At 37.7% G+C, this 19693-nt stretch overlaps 1 protein-coding gene across 4 annotated transcripts; it reads right to left on the minus strand.

Moving 5' to 3' along the window:
- Positions 1-4500: 4500 nt before the first annotated feature.
- LOC131800178 (protein split ends) lies at positions 4501-18933 on the minus strand. 4 transcript variants are annotated; one of them, XM_059117869.2, is made up of 5 exons: positions 18809-18933; positions 16246-16332; positions 7233-7351; positions 5600-6502; positions 4501-5264 (listed from the first exon to the last, which is right to left on the minus strand). In XM_059117869.2, exons 2-5 carry the CDS (start codon positions 16263-16265, stop codon positions 5209-5211), a joined length of 1098 nt encoding a protein of 365 aa, XP_058973852.2. In that variant the 5' UTR covers positions 16266-16332; positions 18809-18933; the 3' UTR covers positions 4501-5208. The 4 variants fall into 4 exon arrangements, with proteins under 4 accessions (XP_058973852.2, XP_058973851.2, XP_058973853.2 ...); XM_059117868.2 differs by lacking the exons at positions 16246-16332; positions 18809-18933 and adding an exon at positions 13480-13722 and having other exon boundaries at positions 4503-5264; XM_059117870.2 differs by lacking the exons at positions 16246-16332; positions 18809-18933 and adding an exon at positions 7803-7919 and having other exon boundaries at positions 4504-5264.
- Positions 18934-19693: the final 760 nt, after the last annotated feature.

Genomic DNA, 19693 nt, shown 5'->3' on the forward strand with positions numbered 1-19693 from the left:
TAAACTCATCTTTTCAACATTCACAATTTTTGATTTGGTCAATTTTTTCTCATACTTTCTTTTAAACATTTAAAATCATTTTAGAACTAAACGATGAGCGAATTTTCACGTTTTTCCAGTTTCAAAAATTCTTGATAATCAATCGAGTCGATTTATTTTCCCTGTGGCATTTTTTGTACACTAAAATCCCGATTGCTATAGCCTCAGCTAAGATCTCTCATGTGAGAAAAAAAACAGAAATTATCACGCTTAAACTTATTAATTCGAAACTCAGCAAGCGACTGTCTGTGTTAGGCTAATACCATCCAACTTCAATTGGTCATCTGTGAAAAGCTGAATGTCGTTTGAAGTCACGTGACTTATGCTTCGTCCCAGCGTTCCCTTGAAATTCGTGCAACAGACAACTAAAGAAATCTGCAATAAACACTTCTAAACTCGAGGCAAATAGTCTACTTCTTTAATGCACTATATTTATGAAATATTTATCCATTTCAGTTTTATTATCCTGTCTTAAAGTTCTGGCTGGATATTCTTAATGGGAAATTATCACTTACCTTCGTTTGAGTAAACCAGCTTTTTTGAGTATTTTGTTTCGAGGAGTATCATGCAAGCAATCGATTCAACGAAGCGCTGAAATCGATTATACACATGTTAATATATTTATATTCTTTTTATATTTTAATGTTGTTTTAAAAGAATATTTCGGTCCTTTCTTCAGTTGAAAATCACGGTCGTTCTAAATTAAGCTCCACAAGTGAAGTCTTGCGAAAAAGTTGCAATTATGAACATTTGGGAATCACAAGATTGAGCGTTTGGAACTCGGACGTTACCTCTTCATATCAAGCGTTTATTTTCACACTCTCTTTCAATTGCTCCTAAACGATGCGTTGTTACACAAAATTAAAACAATTCTCGTATTCCCTAAAATTATCTATGAATAGCAAGCTAAAATGTTATCCATTAAAACCATGTTAAATGATGTTATTGTTAAAAGTTACATTTGAGCGGTGTTCTTTCATATACTGCGGTAATGGCGCCCTGTCGTTTTATACAACTTTAGAGCGTCAAAAATTAGTCGGAAGCTTTCGAACTCGCTCAAAAAGTTGGCGTCATGTTATACTATCCGCCAGATTGGGAGTTTAAAATTTTAATCACCTGAGTAAAACTAACAATTGTTTAAACAGCAATGCAATCTCGAGCCGCCACGTCTCACGATATGTTTCCTCAATTTTTTACGGGGAAATATCTTCGACAAAACACTCACATGGATTATCGAAAAGTTTCTTTGATTTGAAAGAACAATCCCCATTTTTTGAAGTTTAGTCTACTGTTAAATGTCTTGTTGTCATTAAGATAATAGTGACAGAATAATATAATATCATAATGAAAGTGGCCGCATATGAGATAGAAACAAGAAAATCTAAAAAAAACTAAGGTTGGCTGTTAAATGTTGCCACCCATTTCTCTCACACTTTGCTTTAGAGCTTTGTACTAAATTAAAGCTTCGTTTTTACAAGACATCTTGCTGTTTTCCCTGTGTTCGTATTGTTTTTCAGCTGAGAAACCTTCTTTTCTTGTTGCTAGACTCCTTGCCAGTGGTAAAACAAGCTTCAGTTTTGTCACATACAGAAAAACACGTGAAACCACCAGGGACATTAAAATGCCTTTGTTCCCAAACTGGGTCCTCATCTGAATGAGTTCTTTGTTCCGAAGGCCAGTATTGTTAGTATCAGCGTGAAAATGCTGCGTTCAATTGAGTTAAGTGCTTTATGAACGAACTTTTTCACAGAGGCTCTTGACTTGTGTGAGAAATGTAACCGATCTCTCAATGTTGAAATTTACCTCTGATTATGGCGTTCATTAGCATCAAAAAAGAAGAAACCTTTAAGTCGAGAACTGTAAACATATTGATATCCTCTTCAGTGCATGTAACTTCAACGTCTACAGGGGAGTTTTCATGTATCGATCTTTTGTCAATAAGACAAGATTACGGGTTTGTCCGCGACAAAGTGGTGGCTGTATTGTTCTAATAATAGCAAACAAAAAGACTCTATAATCAGCAACATTTGGTTGTATTGAGCGATCGATTGTTCGAATTCAGCATGATGACAAACGAACTCCCACGGGAATTTCTGTTGCATTTTAACAACTACTCAAGGCAAAGACCGAGTCGAGTCGAAGGTAAAGAGTCAGAGTAAGACGAAAGCGAAATATTATCTAGTGAACATATCTGCTATATATTTCTTCGTCAAAAAAATTTTTCTCTGTTTGAAGAGGGAAACCGATTCACTCTTCTTTAAAAGGGCTTAGGTAAGTTTTAAGATAAATTAAAGAAAACTATAAAAGTTTCTTGGCATGCAAAAGTTATTTCTTACATATTTTCTTTGCTTCGTGGTATATCATAATTATTTGTTTAGCGAAGTGAGTTGTGAGGTTTTCGTAGAAAATGCTTTTACACCACTCGGGGATCGAGTTGGATACTTAGATGGCCTCACAAGAACCTGTTCTTGATTACTTTTAGAAGCTTCAAAATCAAACACACTCGGCTAATTTGTTCCCAAGTGTCCACTGATATCTGAGCATTGTCTAGTTCTGCTAAAAATTGGAAGTTGTGGTTGTAACATCCTTCTAAAGAGATGTACAGATATTTTTGTAAAAATGACAAATTTTCAGGAAGACACATTAAGATTTGTTGAAAAATATAAATATATATATCATTATGATTTTGTACACTCCCAAGAATCTTAGGCAATCGTAGTCAGGAATGAAATATGGCATCTCCTAAAGGACTGAACCTGGTGCAGGGACAATCCCGGTGGGAGGGTCTGTGGGGGTCCGGATCCCCCTTCCCACCAGACCTATATTTCTCTGCTTATTTAGGCTGTAGATTCGATAAAGAAAAGTTTGCTGTGTTCCTGAATTTGTTTGAACCATCTCCCTTCAAAAATTTTTGGCCTGGATCCGCCCTTGCGAGTGCGTGGGTTCGGGGAAAGGTACGCAAGCCCATATCCCCAAACAGCGACTGATAATCGAGCCTACCCTTGTGAAGCTACTCTGAACCAGTTGACAAAATGGCCCCACAAAGGGTTAAAACAGGTTTAGAGCCACAGAGCTGAATCGGCCCTTTGGGGCTGAAACAGGTCTTTTGAATTTACAGTTTAAAGCTCATAACGGAGCCTCTTTGTCAGTATTTGTTTCACCATATTTTACAAGGTAGTGCCCAGTTTTATTTGCAATGGCAAGCATTTGTGAACTATTGTAGCAAATTCACGATTTGAGCGTTTTCTTAAACTGTACTTCCTTTTAAAAAGTACTATAAATACATTAAAAATTCTCACCTCTATAAGAAAGAGAAAGATTGTCGCTTTCGTCTTTTTCTGGTCTAATTTCTGAGGACGGAGGCCTCCCTTCACAACATCAGCTTTCTAAAGGTTCATACTCCAAGGTGCAAAAAATGGCTGAATTCGTATCATAGAACGATTAACATTCCGTTCTCTACAATACCCAAGCAGGAGGTCTCTGTGAAAAAGTCCGGCCACACGAAGGTCGTCAATACAGGCCAAACCCTCTCACTATGTTTGATCTGACAGGTAGACTTCTCTGACTCAGTAAATATCCCCCCTCCCCTTCCAAAAGAGGTATTCCTCACCTTGCAAGCGCTCTTCGAGTCCATTCAGGTGGCGCACGTTAATGCTGACGCTTGCGTTACATATCCAGCTTTGCACAAAGTTTGTCGATGAATCCTTGAATGAACGAAACATAATCTCAATTCTTTGAAAAAGCGTGAGGACAAATAAACTCAAATCGTTATTAAAATCCTATTGGAGCTGTGCAAACATGCCCACAAGAGCGTGGAAACGTCACGTCACGCAGTTGACCTTTGTCATGGAAGGTCACTACTGATGTTCGTTCATTTATATCCTATGAGGAAAATAATGAATTCTCAATAAGTTAAATTTATGAAAGTTCCCTTCACCTATTATTCCCTCTATTCTATCCAAATTGTGCATTTGTACCACGGCAGTAACTTCTCCTTTCGTTCAACCCACGTGCTCATGGCTACGAAGTAAAGTGGCCCACGCTGATTGTTTAACGAGGTGAAATGAAACGCCAAATTCGTCTCAAAATTACGAAAATTGCGAATAATTTTCACCTGCAGAGATATGAAGACCTTCGCATAATTGTAATTTGAAAAACATCCTTAAATTCAACCACCAAAAGTTGCCTCAAAAATATCACTTGGATAATGATGTGACGCTGTGCACGCAGACGAGCCGTGCGGGAATTGAGTTCTTATTCATCAGACTGACCCAAAATAAAGGGCAGCGGTATAAGTTTCCCGCCAAAGGTGCAATCTCGAGCTCAGGGTCATTCTGGCTCCCTTTCAGTGGTATGGTCGCCAACAAATGAACTCTTTTGTCTCAGATAATGTGCGATTCCGGTTTTATTGCGCATTAGTACGTTCTTGAGAAATGGCTTACGATATTTAGTAACATCACTGTTGGTCCTAGTAAAAACCTAACCACAACAAAGGGAAGTTAACCGTTTTGCCGTAAAATAGCTAAAAATTTTAGCTGTTATTTTCGCCCTATCGAGACCCTCTTTGAATATCTCTGAGTTCCCACAACAAATATGACTTTATTCACATATGTTCCCGATAAAGATACTTTGATTTCATTGATTATACTTAAAAATTACTACCTAAATCGTTACTTTTTTAAATATGCTCTAACAGCCAAGTTAAAAATATCAATTTTTCGTTTGAAATAAGAGAATAAGAACAGGGAAATTCATAAAAGATCTTGTAAAACAAAAACTGACCAAAGTAATGCAAAACAACCAGTTTGAGCTGAAGAAAATAACACTGCGAGCCAATAACAATTCAAGGTAAAACAAGCAAACTGTTTGCAGCGCGGGAAAACGCGGATGAACACTTTTGAATCTGCTCGGCTGAGCAATAGGTGCGAGTATTCTGGACCAATCCCAAAAGTAAAGGAAAAACCAATTCAAAACGGAATATCTAGGGACAGCTCTCGACAATCAATTGAAAATTGCTATATAACCACCGAGGTGATTTCATTATTAACAGGACGATGAAAAGCTTTCGAATGATTCGTTTATTTCCTCGTCACATGATTTGTTGTGGAGTAAGATAAATATAAAGCGATGGAAATTAATTTCAAATGAAACTTTAAAATGTTTATAATATCAAACAATGTCCTGTTCACTGTCTTCAGGGTCTTCTTCGTCTGAGTCCGACACAACTGAAAAAATAAATTGCAAATCGTTAATAAATTGTAATACGCCGACTGACTAACTAACTAACATACTACTGAGGCCGGAGGGACGAACGAACAAAAAACCTGGTGATTGACCGACCGAGTGATCCACTGACTCACTGACCGGCCGAATTACCGACGGACGGACTGACCGACAGACTCGCTGCCTGGCCTGGTGCTATCTGCTTGACAGACTGACAAGGGAAACGAAATGTCGAATTAGTATAGTTTTTTTTGACAGCTTAAAGTTTAAAATTAACTTTGGAATAATACAAAATTCTTATAAAACAACATCTAGAAATAAGCTGTGAAAAACGTACCTGTTGACATAACATCTATTTCTCCTAAAACCATTTCAAGCTGATTGACAGTCTCTTTGGAGTTTCGGCGCAATTTGTCCTCTATATTTTCTTCATCACTCGGCCTTCTCGCTTCTTTATGGGACACACTTTGCCTTCTTATCTTAATTTCAGGTAAAGGTGCTTTTTGTTGCATCCATGAGTTTAATATTTTATCAACCAACGCGGCCCGCTTCATAGCACTTTGCCAAATGTCACGTAACCTTTCCTGAGCTTGTTGTGTGACTCCGGATTGCATATGCTCATGTCCTTCCTCGGGTAACCCATAAGCATGGCGTGACACTTGGGGTGACTCTAATGCGTTCAAACTCAAATAAGATCTTTTATTCCTGCGATCTTTATCGCGCGAATACCTTTCTCTTAGACGTTTAAGTTCTGATCTGTTCCTCTTATCCTCTTCTTCTCTTTTCTTGTACTCTTTCAAGCTGTGGTCTATCTCAGAATGCAGTGTTCTGGACTGCAGTGAATTTATATTGTCTTTTAATCGCTGAGCCCTAACTGATTTATCTGTAGAATTGGCATAGATTCCTTTTAGCCTCTTGTACACCATTGCTTCCTTTTCATTCATTGCTACGATCTCGTTCCTCTTGCATGCTGATGTTAATCCTGTGTTTGTCAGGCGGCTTATTGTTGGGTTTCGACGCTTGTGATTTGTGCAGCCTTTTGCATGTACATTAGTTTGTTCTGCACGCATTCTAGCCCATGTCTTGGCCCAAGCCTGCTGTCCTTTATCTCCTGTTTCGGCTTTAATCCCAACTTTCCTGTTACCCGGCCGCAGATTGTATTCCATTGGTGGAAGATTTCGTGAGTGCGATTCTGTGGTGGACACTGCTCGTCTGTTGAAGCCCATTTCTAAAGTAGACACTGATTGGGAAAAACACACTAAGTTAGGAAAAAATCTGCACGTTGCGGAGACGTTTAACGAATAGACGTGTCCTTTGAAATGTTTTATGTTGAAAATGATTAACAACTATCCACCGAAGAGGAGGTGGCTAGTGATGGACGTAACATGAATAAAATTATCTTTTTATTTTCAGTTTTATAACAAATCATGACAGAGCCTAAAAGACATAGGGCAATTACGAGACTTCTCAATGAAGTAATCTGCATCAGATTATCCCTCAGCATTTCGCCAGGTTTTCCATGACAATTCGTCGGTACCCTTTACATCCCAATTCTAGTAATCATATTCTTAAGAGTTCAAGGCTTAATACACCCTAAGCCTGTTTCAGGCGTTCAGTCGGTAAAACGGCGCAAAATAGCAAATGGCGCGATAGTCGCGTTGGAGTGAAAAGCGAGGGAAGTCTGGGTCGGGTCGGGTAACCCGCTCCAAACCCGACTCGTTTTTTAACTCCTTTGCTACTATAGTGCTGTTTACTATCGTGTTTTGTTTTAAATAACTGAACGCCTGAAACAGTTAATACACCCTTCATGCAAAAAGTTAAGTCAATATCACTCAGTGCCCAGAATTCGAGAAGGACCTTAACGCTCGGAAGTCAAGCTCGCTAACCATTTGGTATCGCGTCTCTCAACAAGCAGTTTGAGTAAAACCTTTCTTTCAGTCTTAGGATAAGAGGGCTTGGGTTATACTTACATCCAGCGGGCCTTGAATTAGGCCAGCTTCTTGCGCCAGTTCCCGGCACTAACATTGGACGTTGTCTTTGAAATGACATCCAGGCTTCCCGCGTCCCTCTTATCTGGTGATTGCGAAAGCTAAAAATGATAAAAGGGCATGCTGTTAGCTCGTTCAAGATCCTCGCATTACATTAAAGAACAGTGAAGTGAAGGCTTATTTTTCGTGATCTCAGCTTGAAAATGATTCCTACTTTAGGCAAACAAGAGAATATCAACTGTTTATGATCTCTTAAAGGAGGTAAGACGGAAAAGAAAGAACATTTGTATTTCGCAAAAATTTTCATCATATCACTTTAGCTGGTCACAATGACAAGCTTTCTTCAACTTCTACAATTCCGAAAAAAAAATGTAAATACGCACATAAAACATTTACGTCAAAAATAACACTTGAAACAGGTTAAGCAGGGCGTTACGGCTCACGGCAACAATTATGTAAATAGTTGAATCATACATGTCTTTAGCTGAGTTTATACTTATGATCTATCAGTGGACAGACGCATAAATGTCGTCTCCGTCAACAACATGTTACCTCTTTATCATATAAAACAAGTAGATTCCATGCTGCCGCGGGTCTGCACAGTAACGGAAGACGTTAACATTTGGTAACAAAATCAGTGACAAAGTCGGCTACGTGTCTTGTGCTATTTTTTTGTCCATGCCACATTTTGACTTCATATTAGATCAATTTCTAACCCAGACACTGGGTTATGTGAAATCTACGTGTCAATCAAACTTTTGTCGCCTGCTTGCAGGCATTTGTACACCGAAGTGAAAATATTCGAACGAAGTGAAAGAGTCATGATTTGATAAATGGTGAAAGAGGAAGTACAATATAATTCATTGTTGCGGTTTACCCGTTGCCCTAAATGTAATACTTGAACTTACTAATTACAATAATTTTACTCAACCGCAAACGCGCTGAGCCATTTATTAACAATCTAAATGAGTGCTCCTCGTCAAATTTGCTTTTTTTAAATGTCTAATTGTTGAATACATTTAGTGAGAGAAAATTGAAAAAATTTTTTTTTCCATGAAACAAGGAAGTATCTCGCAAAAATGCATGTTCTATGTCGAATTTAGGATGTATTTCATTATCATCACTCGTGTTTCAATAAACATATCGACCTTAAGCACGGGTTTTCGTGTCAGGAACATGACAACATGCCGTTGGAATTAAAGAAATTGCAGGTAAAAATTCATGTTTTGCTTGGACCAGCTAATTCGGTGGCAGTTCGTTGTAGGCAGCTTGAACAATTTTTTGAATCCCAAAACAAGGGCAAATTTATTATACTTTTGGAGACAGCAACTGAGCAAAAACGAAACAAGTGGGCGAAGATCGTTGGTTGCAAATGGGAAGTCGTTTATCATCCATTAATCAGTATCTGCGGAAATGGCTTGGAAATTTGATTTATACATACATCAGTTGTCTTAGAAAAATTGGTCAAATGGAGAGAAAAACAATCGAATGTTTCACTTGCGTCAACTTTTCGCACTCTGTCGGAAATTTACGGATTACTTTGACGCCTTGGTGTATATTAACTGTCTCCTAAGAGATTTATTGCTCTGTTGCAAGCAGATACATTTTTGCACGGAATGGTTCGTTCTCTCGTTTGAAACTAAGAAACGCCATCATCCGAGTAGTGTAAATCCCTGTTAGCTCGCCTGTAATTACTGATATATCAACAACGAATAAAATTCTATTGTTAACGTTTCGATAGACACAGCAGAATAAATATACCATCTCCTCAAAGTGTTTTTTGTTTATACTTCCAAAGGGCAAACATTTTCTTAACTGTAATCAGGCATTACTTAATGGCGAAAGACAGCTAAACAAGGAAGGAATGCTATCAGTGATCGACCATCGTAATTTACACTAAGACGTAGTTTCTATTTTGAGTTCAACAAAGAACGCATCGAAACTTGTTGGCTTTCATAACTTATAGCAACTCTAAAATTCTAAATAACTTACGTTTAGTTTCTTCACGATGTGTTAGCATCACAGCGAGTTGCATCAATATTTTCACTGGTTTCCCACTGAGGTAGACTAAAAGTTCTCGGCTCGAGGAGTTAATGCTTTGTTTAACGTTTCAGCAATCGCGCGGCAATGTTTATTCATCAACAAGTGCATTGAATTACACATGCAAATTAGGAATTAGTGAAAATAATACAAATCATTCTTGTACCATTGACCGGCCACTCAATGAATCACCCACAAATCAGTATTCTTCTCTTCAGAACAATCTATGCTATAAAAAAAACCAGCCATTTTAGCAGTTCTGCCATCACCCACGTTATTCACCTAAAGCGCAGATATTATCTTTATCACAAGAATCTGGCAAAGAAAGTGAAACATATATTACTAAGAGAGGGCTCACCGTTTTTCTTTTCCTTTACAGTTTGCCCCTGTTTGAAATGCAAAATTAACCCTGAAACTCTAGCTATCTTGAATGTTTGAAACGCCGTCACTGAACAAAGAGCATTCTACACCCACGGCCAAAAGTGCTACAAGTCTCTTTTACCGAAGAATGCTAAGTTGATATCTTTAGAACTTCGGAGATAAATGAGTAGATAAAAGAAAAGAGTAAATAGTTTTTGATCCCTCAGGCTTAACACGGTCTACTTCGCGCGAACATTTAGGGACAATTTGGTTTCGCAATTCCTTGACAACGGCGCAAGAGAGCTTTTGTCCAAAATCTGTTTGCAAACAAAAGATAGAAGGACGATTCACTCATGGCAACGAAATTTTCTTATTTCGCGTACTGTAGTAATTGTGTCGTTTGTTTAAGAAGGCGAGTGGAAACGAGGACAAAATTTTGTCATGCAGCTGAACTTAATCACAACAGATTTGCTCTGATCTAGTAATCGCATATTTCTTTACTTTAAGGTATAGGAGAACAATGAAAGGATAATTTATTTTTCATTACAAAAGGATGATTGTAAGATGCGGTTGTAAAGCCAGTTCCAAACCTATTAACCTTCAATCCTTTCATCCAAACCTTGGTAGCATACATTTGATGAAACGAAAATTAAAAAAAAGAGTATAATTTACATTATGCTCCATTAAGAGTGGTCGAGTCTTTGGACTAAGGAATTCGAGGTAGCACTCTTTCACTTTAAACACCCTTTAACAGAGAACAAAATTCTTCCCAACATTTAGCTCAACAACTGGTGTTGCAATCTATATGTGATTTTACCATTACAAATTTTCATCTGAAACTGGGCGAGAATTCTCTTACTACGCTGGATTACTTTGGGATAAGAGCGGTGTTATGCACACGCTGCAAAAGAGATTTTCAATTTTTCATCAGTCGAAAAAAGCAAAGCACAATTTTATGTATATTGTTCTCAGGATAAAAAATAATTTCCTGTCGTTTACCTCTCTCCACGAACTTGCCATGTTGTCGAGTGGCCTTCCGACCAGTACGCCATAAATATACACAAGTTATTCAGTTGTCAAAACATCCCCGGACCCGTGCAAAATTATAATCGGATTAAAACATTTCGGTACAGTCACTGACTAGACTTTCTTTTCACTTTTGTCTGGCGCTTCTATTAACGAATTGCTACAAGATAACATGTTATTTTGGGATTAAGCCTTGACGAACAGTCACAGCGACTAGAAGATTGTTGTCTTCCCTTACCGCACACTGAGAGTACTTACGCACATTTATCCCCTTACACCCTAATATCATTATGTACATTCTCCATACTGTTCTCTATAAATTTCTTTAAGTGCTGACAAGGAGAATTTGTTCAACAATCACGAGTTTCTTAAATTGGTGATCATTTCCTTTATTCTCGTTACCTTAATGTGTGATTCAGGGTTGATATAGTAAGGAGAAAATAGATGCTGGTCAATCGTAAGGGTTTAAGGGTTAAACCGTCTATCAATATCTTCCATACAAAACGATTTTCACTGAAGTAAACTTTGTGAGTTAGTAGTTCAATAAAAGTAATTTAATAATAATTTTAGTCTACAAAGATCGATTTTAAGTTGCAAACTTTAGATCGCTCGCTATATTAAGAAAATTGTTTCTTGCAAAAACCTAGTTTATCTTTAATGAAACGTGCATTAAGAAATTTAGGTGGATTATCCGAAGCCATTCATAAGGAATTATCATTTAAGTATAGCAGAGAAATTTGCCGATATCTACACTCTTAATCTCCACGGTATCAACGAGCACTTTTCATTCAACTATTTATTTTTGTTTTCTCGTCACCATATTCCCACCAAAAGCGTAACTCCATTTTCTGAATATAAACCCACACTCCACCCGCAATTCCTCCAATCGCTCTGACGGAGGGCTAACGCTCGAAACGTCAGCTTTTAAACTCTTTACGGTGACCAATTTACGTTATCAACCCTGTTGATAATACTAAACTGCCCTGTTAAACTCTCACCGACGCAGCACCACAGTTTCTATAAAAACTTACCCCCTTTATCATTTAAGAATGTTTGTTCCTTAGAATGGATGTAAATGAATACTATGAAAACATCTGACGGAAAAGATCTAACTACCGTTTGAAACTGAGAACTCTATTACAGAATAAGACAACAGTAATGAGTACAATATGATCTCGTACGGATGTTTGCAACATGTTTGCAAACATGCCAGGAAAATCATATTGAAACAATTTCCGGCGAAATTCTCGAAAATTTCGTTTAAAGGCAGACTGGTTTTTGGAAATTCACTGAATTCAAAGCTTATTACAGTCCAGTTTATGTTAGAACAATAACGTAGTTCATTCATAACCAAATTTATTGCTAACCCTTTTTGGTCCTGTGGTTCAGGAGCAATCTTCGTTTTAAATTTTTTTTTAAAGTAACGGCTTCTGCTAGCATGCTAACACTCTTTCCTGTTCGTATAAACTCTGTTTTCAAACAGGATATCAGTGCTATGTTGAAAATGTCTTAAAAGAGGATGGTGTTATTATGGTAACAACAACAAAGCGAAACAGCAAACGTTGACTTACGCATTATTGATCCAAGGCATGGCGTTCAGATTTCTACAAAGATCGTAAAATTACCTTCATTAAAAGTAACTTTATTGTAAGATCTTAACGAAAATCAACTGACCGACGTTCTATGGGTAAGGTCTTAAAACTCAGATGATGCCAAAATCAGGAAAATTCTTTTACAAAATCTAGGCACAGAAATTTTTATGGGAGCAAACATCTGGCAATCCTTTCGACGTATTACAAAGTGTGCGTTCCAGGTGCTTGGTTCTGCTCGCAGCCGCGTTGGGACTGGATGCCAATTTTTTTTTATTTCAAACTTTACCCAGTTTAAAACGAGAGACTGTTCTGTACACCAAGAAGAAAAGTCATTTAAGCGCCAGATTTAATTCACAACTACCGAAGAGCAAAAAAAAAAAAAACAACAAAAACAATAACAGGAAGAGACTGGCTTCCGCTTCTCGGAGAAAACTTAACTGGAGCTAAAGCGATAAAGGAAATTAATTCTCGGAAAAACAAGGCCTCGAGATTGTGATACAGATAGATTCATCCTGTCCGGGAGTAACGAAGAAAGCAATTTTGAGTTATTAGTTTGACTGTGAAAGGAGTAGGAACCAATTTCAGTATGCAGAATTTAAAATAATACGACAAAAGAAAAACAAACATGCTCTGTCCACTGAACTCCATTAGAGCGAATTTTGCGCTCCTATACTTCCCGATTTTCATTTAATTTTAGATTTATTCCGTGTGTTCTCAGAACTGTGCAAATCATCCTAAACTGAGATCGATAGATGATAATTTATTTACGTGTACACGTTGAAAGCAGCCGTTTTGGGGCTAAATTCGGAACAAATAACGCATGTACCATTGTGCTGAAAACAATAAAAAACCATCCCTTCTCTTACCAAATGATTACATGTAAACTGTGTACTTAATGGGTGATCATTGTCCCAAGAGAAGCTAAAAGCGATAAACGCAGTATGACTAACTTTGCCTGAAAAAGAGCGCTTTGTTGAAGCTTGCAGTTCATCATAAATTCAGCCACGAATTATTGTTTTGAAGACCTGATGCGATTTTTGTAAATATCAACCCAGACACTTCAAAATGTCTGAAAAGGTTGGCGTACTTTATAAGACAGGGAAGGCTGCTCTTGTGCGAGAAGTGCGCGTCAGTCCGAAGCAATTACAAACTCTCCAAACCTGACAATATAATGTGAACCGTTACTGTTTTAAAGAAAGCAACCTACTTACTTGGGACGAACCGTCACGGCAGTGTGGGTTATTCTTGGCCTCTGAACTACTTGCGACATTTCTGGAGAATTTGGTTCAACGTGAACAGACCAATGCGAAATTGGAGTTGCTTGCTTGCTCTAGTAAAGCGACACTTCGCCTCCAGTTTCTGGCTTCGACGTTTGAAAAAGACAAGGAACCTTCATTGTTTTCCCACGCAATTTTTCACCAGAATGCCCTCGAGCTACCACAAGTTTTATCATTTAATTGCGGTCTTATCAAGAATGAATCAAATGATATTCATTTCTCGTGGGGTCATATACAATTGATTGTATACGTCGTTGCCAAGGCAACAATAACAGAAGCACATGAAGTACGTTGACTCCCAGGGGAAGAAGCTCTTGAAACTTCAAAGAAAATTGTTTTCTCGGACAATACCCTTCATTGCGATCAAAATTGAATCACATTTTTTTTTATTTGCAATCGGACACCGACGAAAATTTCAGGTCACGACACATGGATTTTAATGAGATCCGTACCTTTCCTGTGAATCGATTTACAGCCCTTATTGAAGCTCAGAACTTGTGATTACCTAGCCTTGATTTTGAAAAGTCTCAAATTGATTTGTACAACGGCAGCGAAAGGTTGTTATCTTTTCATTGTTTTAATTTTCCGAGGGTATCAACAAGTCAAGCAGTGCAAGAATAAAAAAATGTTAACGACTTAAGTTTCAGTCCTTGTCACTCGGTGGGACAGGAACAAATTTTGTGCTTTGTTTACGCGATCGAAGCAGTTTTGGTGAGGTTTTGTATTTGTCGCGAGTAATACTTTTTTTGTTCTGTTATTTTTTAATTATTTTTTGATATTATTTTTTTAAGGTAGCTCCGTTTTACCCTTAAACCCCTTAGAATGACCAGCATCTAATTTCTCCTTACATTATCATACCTGAATCAAGCATAAAGGTCACGAGAGTGAAAGGAATAATCATCATTTACCAACTAAACTCTTGATTGTTAATCAAATTTTCCTTGTTAGAAATCTAGGAGATGTATAGAAACAGTATGGAGAATATGATTACTTATGTTAGGGCGAGGATTAAGACTGAACATAGAAGGTTACAATATTTATCAGTAGTGTTCAGTCTAAACCATCTTGAAGCGAAATCGTGCGTTAAGCTTCCCAGAAAAATGCTGAAAACTATCTTTAAACCACACATTCATAGCGCAACTTTTAGACAATCAGCTGTAAAAGCAAAGGCCCCATTTAGGAATCAAAAGGAAGTGATAAATCGGATATCGGATTAAACGAGATTAATTTCATATCCGAGACATCGAGATAAAAATGCAGGCAATGACCAGTTCTCTGGCATGATCGCTGCATTGTGCAGATGTTCGAACGGAGAACAAAAGCTTGGATGGCGTCCTAAGCTTGAATTAAAAGGAAACTTCAGCACTTCTGATCGCACTCTACAAACATTTATACCGAGTTTCAAGAAAGCGACGAGAGAGAGCGAAGGCGATGTGTTAAAATGAAAAATACATTGTTCACTCGAAAAATGATGCGAATCGGAAGTCAGATTAAAAAGAAGAAAAGGGCGTTTAATAAAAAGTGGAAGGGTCGTTTTAATCAAATCCTCTTTAAAGGCGAGCTCAGGCTAACAAGTCTTCGTTAATGTTTTCGTCATTTTTGCACGCAAATCAATCGAAACGGAAGGGGCTTAGAGAAAGGTCAAAGTCTTCGACACTAAATCAAGCCATAAAGATTGAACAGGCGATCAAGATTCTTTTCCGTATAATCGGATGAGACAAATTATTATTATTATAATTATTATCAAAAATTTCAACCAACCTCCAGTGGGGAAAATCATAAGAATGTTAAATAGCTTCATGGAGAGATCAAGTAATTATTAGCTTTCTCCTGTACAAAAATATATAGGTTCAGAGACTTAAAACATAGAAGTGGTTCACTGCAAATGAACCCTGGTACCAGAGGTAACCGACATATTGCAGATGACACCCTCCTCCGTCCATCACACGGGCTTGTCACTAAATAAACGAGTTCCTGGCGAAAACAAAGTGCTCTCAGCCACAAATCAGCCTCCCGATGTTTTGTTGAAATAAGATGATATTATCTACCTAAAAGCTTCTGTTCCTGTAAGAATTAACGAGCGGACGGTCTTCTTGTTCACTGTAACTCCCAAGATCCGTTTGTAAAATCTCCCCACGATCCCCCAAACATTTTCTTGTAATGAGTTACGAGAATTTGGTGTTGGATCAAAAGAACAACTTTTACCTGATAAGTTTGAATATTCTCTTTACCTGTTTGCTGTGTAGTGTATGGATATTGTAGGGAGACGTTACATTTTAATCAACTCTGAAAGTTTAAGGGTTAATGCTATTTGGTCCTATTTCAGTGCTTTCGGGTCATTTGCGATGAGATCTTCCTTGTCATATTTCCGGCGCGAAAAGTGAAAAGTGACTATATAAGTGCCGTGCTTCAACTTTTAAGATCATAGAGTGTTGTTTGTCGTGTGAAAATTCCTTTCAAGGTTGTTCCCTTTTTCCACATCCTCCTTAACTCGAGACGAGAGAGGAGGAGAGGGAGATTACGATAGCCTTAGATGGATCGGAGCAGGCGTTGTGGTGCGACCCGTGAAACCGCGAAAAACAACGCGGCTGGCGAGGAGAGTCGGTAGGATGAAGGAAACTACCAAATCTCGCAGCATCACAGGTGGCATCGCAAGGTTTGCTGTCTGGTAAATTAAAAGACCTTCTAATATCAACTCACCCCTCATCCTCATTCTGCATTGTCTCACTGATCTCTCGCCTCTCGTGGTCTTCTGTGCCTCGAATGTTCGGAGCGATCAGAACAAAGCTGTAAAATAAATAATCACAAAAGATATGGTTAATTTGAGAAGCGTTTATATTCAAAAGCCCGGATTTTTACTAAATCAGTTATCGATTGATAATGGTAATAGGACCGAGTAATCACAAGAATATTAAATAGCTTCATGGAGAGATCAAGTAAATTTTTGATTGTGTCACAACCAAAATACAAAATTATCCGACGACGTACCCCCCCCCCCCCCAATCCCCCTTCCTCAGGTGATAAACAATGGGGTGAAACTGACATTAGGTTGGAATGCATCACGAATCTATCAATACTTTCATCAGACAACACTCTGTTTCACAGGCTACTTGGCCGTCGATTCAAACTGTGTATTTATTAATTCGGTCTGACGAAAAGGTGTACAAATTGAAAAGGTATACAAACAATCGCTCTAACGAAGGGCTAACGCTCGAAACGTCAGCTTTTTTACCCTTTACGGTGGCTAATTTACGTTTTCAACTCAGTTGTTAACACTAAATTACCTATTTATTAATTCGCTTTGACGGAAGGCTAACGCTCTAATTGTCAGTTTCAGAAACTCTTTACGATGGCCAATTGGCATTATCAATTCAATTCATAAAATTAAATTCTCTTGTTATACCCCACCGAAGAGACACCACAGTTTCTTTGGTAACTTACGCTCTGAAGAAGGCCTAACACTCGAAAAGTCGGCTTTAAAAACTCTTTACGGAGGCCAATTAAAATTAGTACTCAGTTAATAAAACTAAATTATTTTGTTCAAGAAAATATGATCACAGTTTATAGTCTCTTGTATAGTTATATCCCCAACTCACGAGACGCAACACTACAGAATTTCTTTTAGAAACTTACAGCGTTTCTGTATTGCCTATATTTGTAAAGAGAGTGTCAGCTACTCGAAAGACGTTTTATAATTATTCAGTTTACCCTATTTTTCTAGCCATACGTTTCTCTGTCAATTTAAACAATTTCCTAGGAAACCATAATAAAGAGAATTATTTGAAATGCCGTGAAGAATTTGATTAAGACCGCCTCCCTTTACCACAAAATATCGATTTACAAATTCTAGTGATACGTGTAGTCAACTCAGTTTTTAGACCTTGTAACTATCTATTTGGATATTTGTTCGAAATTACGAAATAAATCTTTCCAACCAAGCTGTATTTTTAACGAAAACGAAAATCAGAGAAATACTATTCGCTGAAGTATCGTATTTGTCAGAGATTTTTGTCATGGCTACATAGCACAGAACAACACAAAACACGGGGGCTTTTTTTTAGGAAACTCGACAAACACACCGATGAAATTAGCTCCTACTCGAGTACAATCCGTTATTTGCTGCAAAGATTTGTTTGTCAACTACTCTGTATTTTACTGCAATGGCATTTCGGCCACTTTAAGTTGTTTACGTCGATGGCTGCATTCAATTTGGAACCTTGAAGTGGATTTTAAGATTTTAGCAACTTAATCCACTGATTTGCACTTGATCTCTGTTACTAAGTGACATTCTCCGACAAGAGTGGAAAGTGTCGTGATACATGCGTGTCGTAATATATTTTTTTCTCAATTTTTACTGGACTGCTTGAAAACCTTCTGATTAATTTTACCAAATAAGGGAAAAACCACGAAAGCTAGATGCTTTAACAGACAGGAGTGGCAAGTGATAAAATTCTCTCACCGATTCGGCTTGCCAGAAGTTGAGCGCCGATTACTTTTGAAAGAAAATCTGGAAAACTTACAATAAAGCTAATTTTAATGATAAGATATCGTTTTAATCGAGGAAGATGTTTTGAAGTGCGTTGGGAAGTGCTTATATTATGGGAAAAATATATTTACGCGAACGACAAAAACCTAAAATTTAAAAACTTAATTTTGAAAATGGTTTAACTGTTTAACCGCAACCATCGGTACAAAAAAATTGCGCAAAAAAGGAGTTAAATGAATCTTCATTATTTTTACCAGTTAAGAATCTCAAAATTTTTCTCAGACCATTGGCTTAAGGAACATGACAAGATGAAGATAAAACAGAATGAAACAGTCGCTCAAATCAAATATACACGATAGTTGTCGACAGTTTTTCTTAATCTGTAAGATTATGATTGTATAAAGAAGTGGCAATATTCACATAGATTGCCCCGTTGACTGATTTTATCCATTGGAGCCTCATGTTTCCTTCTGATAAATAATATCTCAGATAATCACTTACACTTGGCAAAAGAACAAGCGCCAAGTACTACAAGATCAATCGTTGATCAAAAAATACCACAAATAATTCTACACAGCATGTTAAATTTTACGTATTTGAGGTATTTCTATCTTTTGTACAAATAGCAACATCGCTTCTAACCATAATGCGCCGAATAAATTACTTAATCGATAACTTCAATTACGGAGACAAATTTAACACTGCAATACACCAATTACTCAAAAGAAAACTGCTTAGTGAACATTGAACTCAAATAAGTGTTAGTAATATACTTACAAGATGCTTAGAACACGCCAAAAATCCGAAAAACCTTGATTCACTGTAATCGCTGAACGAGAGTCAGAAACGCAATCGACAGCAAAATCTCCACAGCTCACAAGTTTGACTATCGTTGAACAAGGTTAATTTGGACACAACTAGAAGTCGGATGTTGCGTTGCAAATAGCACTCGATCATAAATGATTGCAAAACAATCGAATTTAAAGCACCGTAGGTTGCCAGGTCAACAACACGTGGAATCTGACGGAGGATCAACTTTCGCAATTTCGTCCGAGTGACGAGTGAATTACATTTTTCCAATAAGTGAAAGGTCATATTAATTAAGAGCCCCTGGGCTTCATGCCAAAAGTGAAGAAGATTATGGTATAAGCTAAAAAGACGTCCATGTGACAAAAACAAGGGGGGGGGGGGGATAAAAGTGAAAGTGAGGCGTGATGTCTGTTACAAAGAAATTTTATGTTCTACAGAAGAAGCAGTCGTTGTTTTTAAAAATGTTTAAATGTCATTAATTCTTGGCTGGGAGGAGGGCGCGGTTTGGAGGGTTTTGGTTCTGTTACGGTAAAATTTATCCGATCCCCCTATTAGGCGCTGTAATATTGTTACAACTCCCCCCCCCCCCCCCTCTTCGGTTGACTGTCGATTTTCCATAGTCCCCCCCCTGTAGTCTCCTTATATTCTCCTTATGACTACTAATCCCCCTGGTTCTCCCCCAAAAAGAGACTTTGCCATCTTTGAATGGTCTTCGCCAAGATTATGAAATCTTGCCTCCGCACAAATTGCTGAGAATTCTGGCAGATTAGATTAACACTTTACGTTGACCAAGTATGTCGCTAAGATTCTCATCTTCCGGAAAATTGGAAAACACCACAGCCAAGAAAATTT

This window comes from Pocillopora verrucosa, chromosome 1 (genome assembly GCF_036669915.1).
Source record: "Pocillopora verrucosa isolate sample1 chromosome 1, ASM3666991v2, whole genome shotgun sequence".
Classification (NCBI taxonomy): domain Eukaryota; kingdom Metazoa; phylum Cnidaria; class Anthozoa; order Scleractinia; family Pocilloporidae; genus Pocillopora; species Pocillopora verrucosa.

Bases quoted from the DNA above. Each gene is read 5' to 3' on its own strand.
- LOC131800178 (XM_059117868.2), bottom strand. From the start codon at position 13,538: ATGTCGCAAGTAGTTCAGAGGCCAAGAATAACCCACACTGCCGTGACG. The intron at 6,503-7,232 runs GTAAGTATAACC...TTTCCCAATCAG, and splicing joins TAATTCAAGGCCCGCTGGAT to TGTCTACTTTAGAAATGGGC. The intron at 5,265-5,599 runs GTACGTTTTTCA...TTATTTTTTCAG, and splicing joins AATAGATGTTATGTCAACAG to TTGTGTCGGACTCAGACGAA.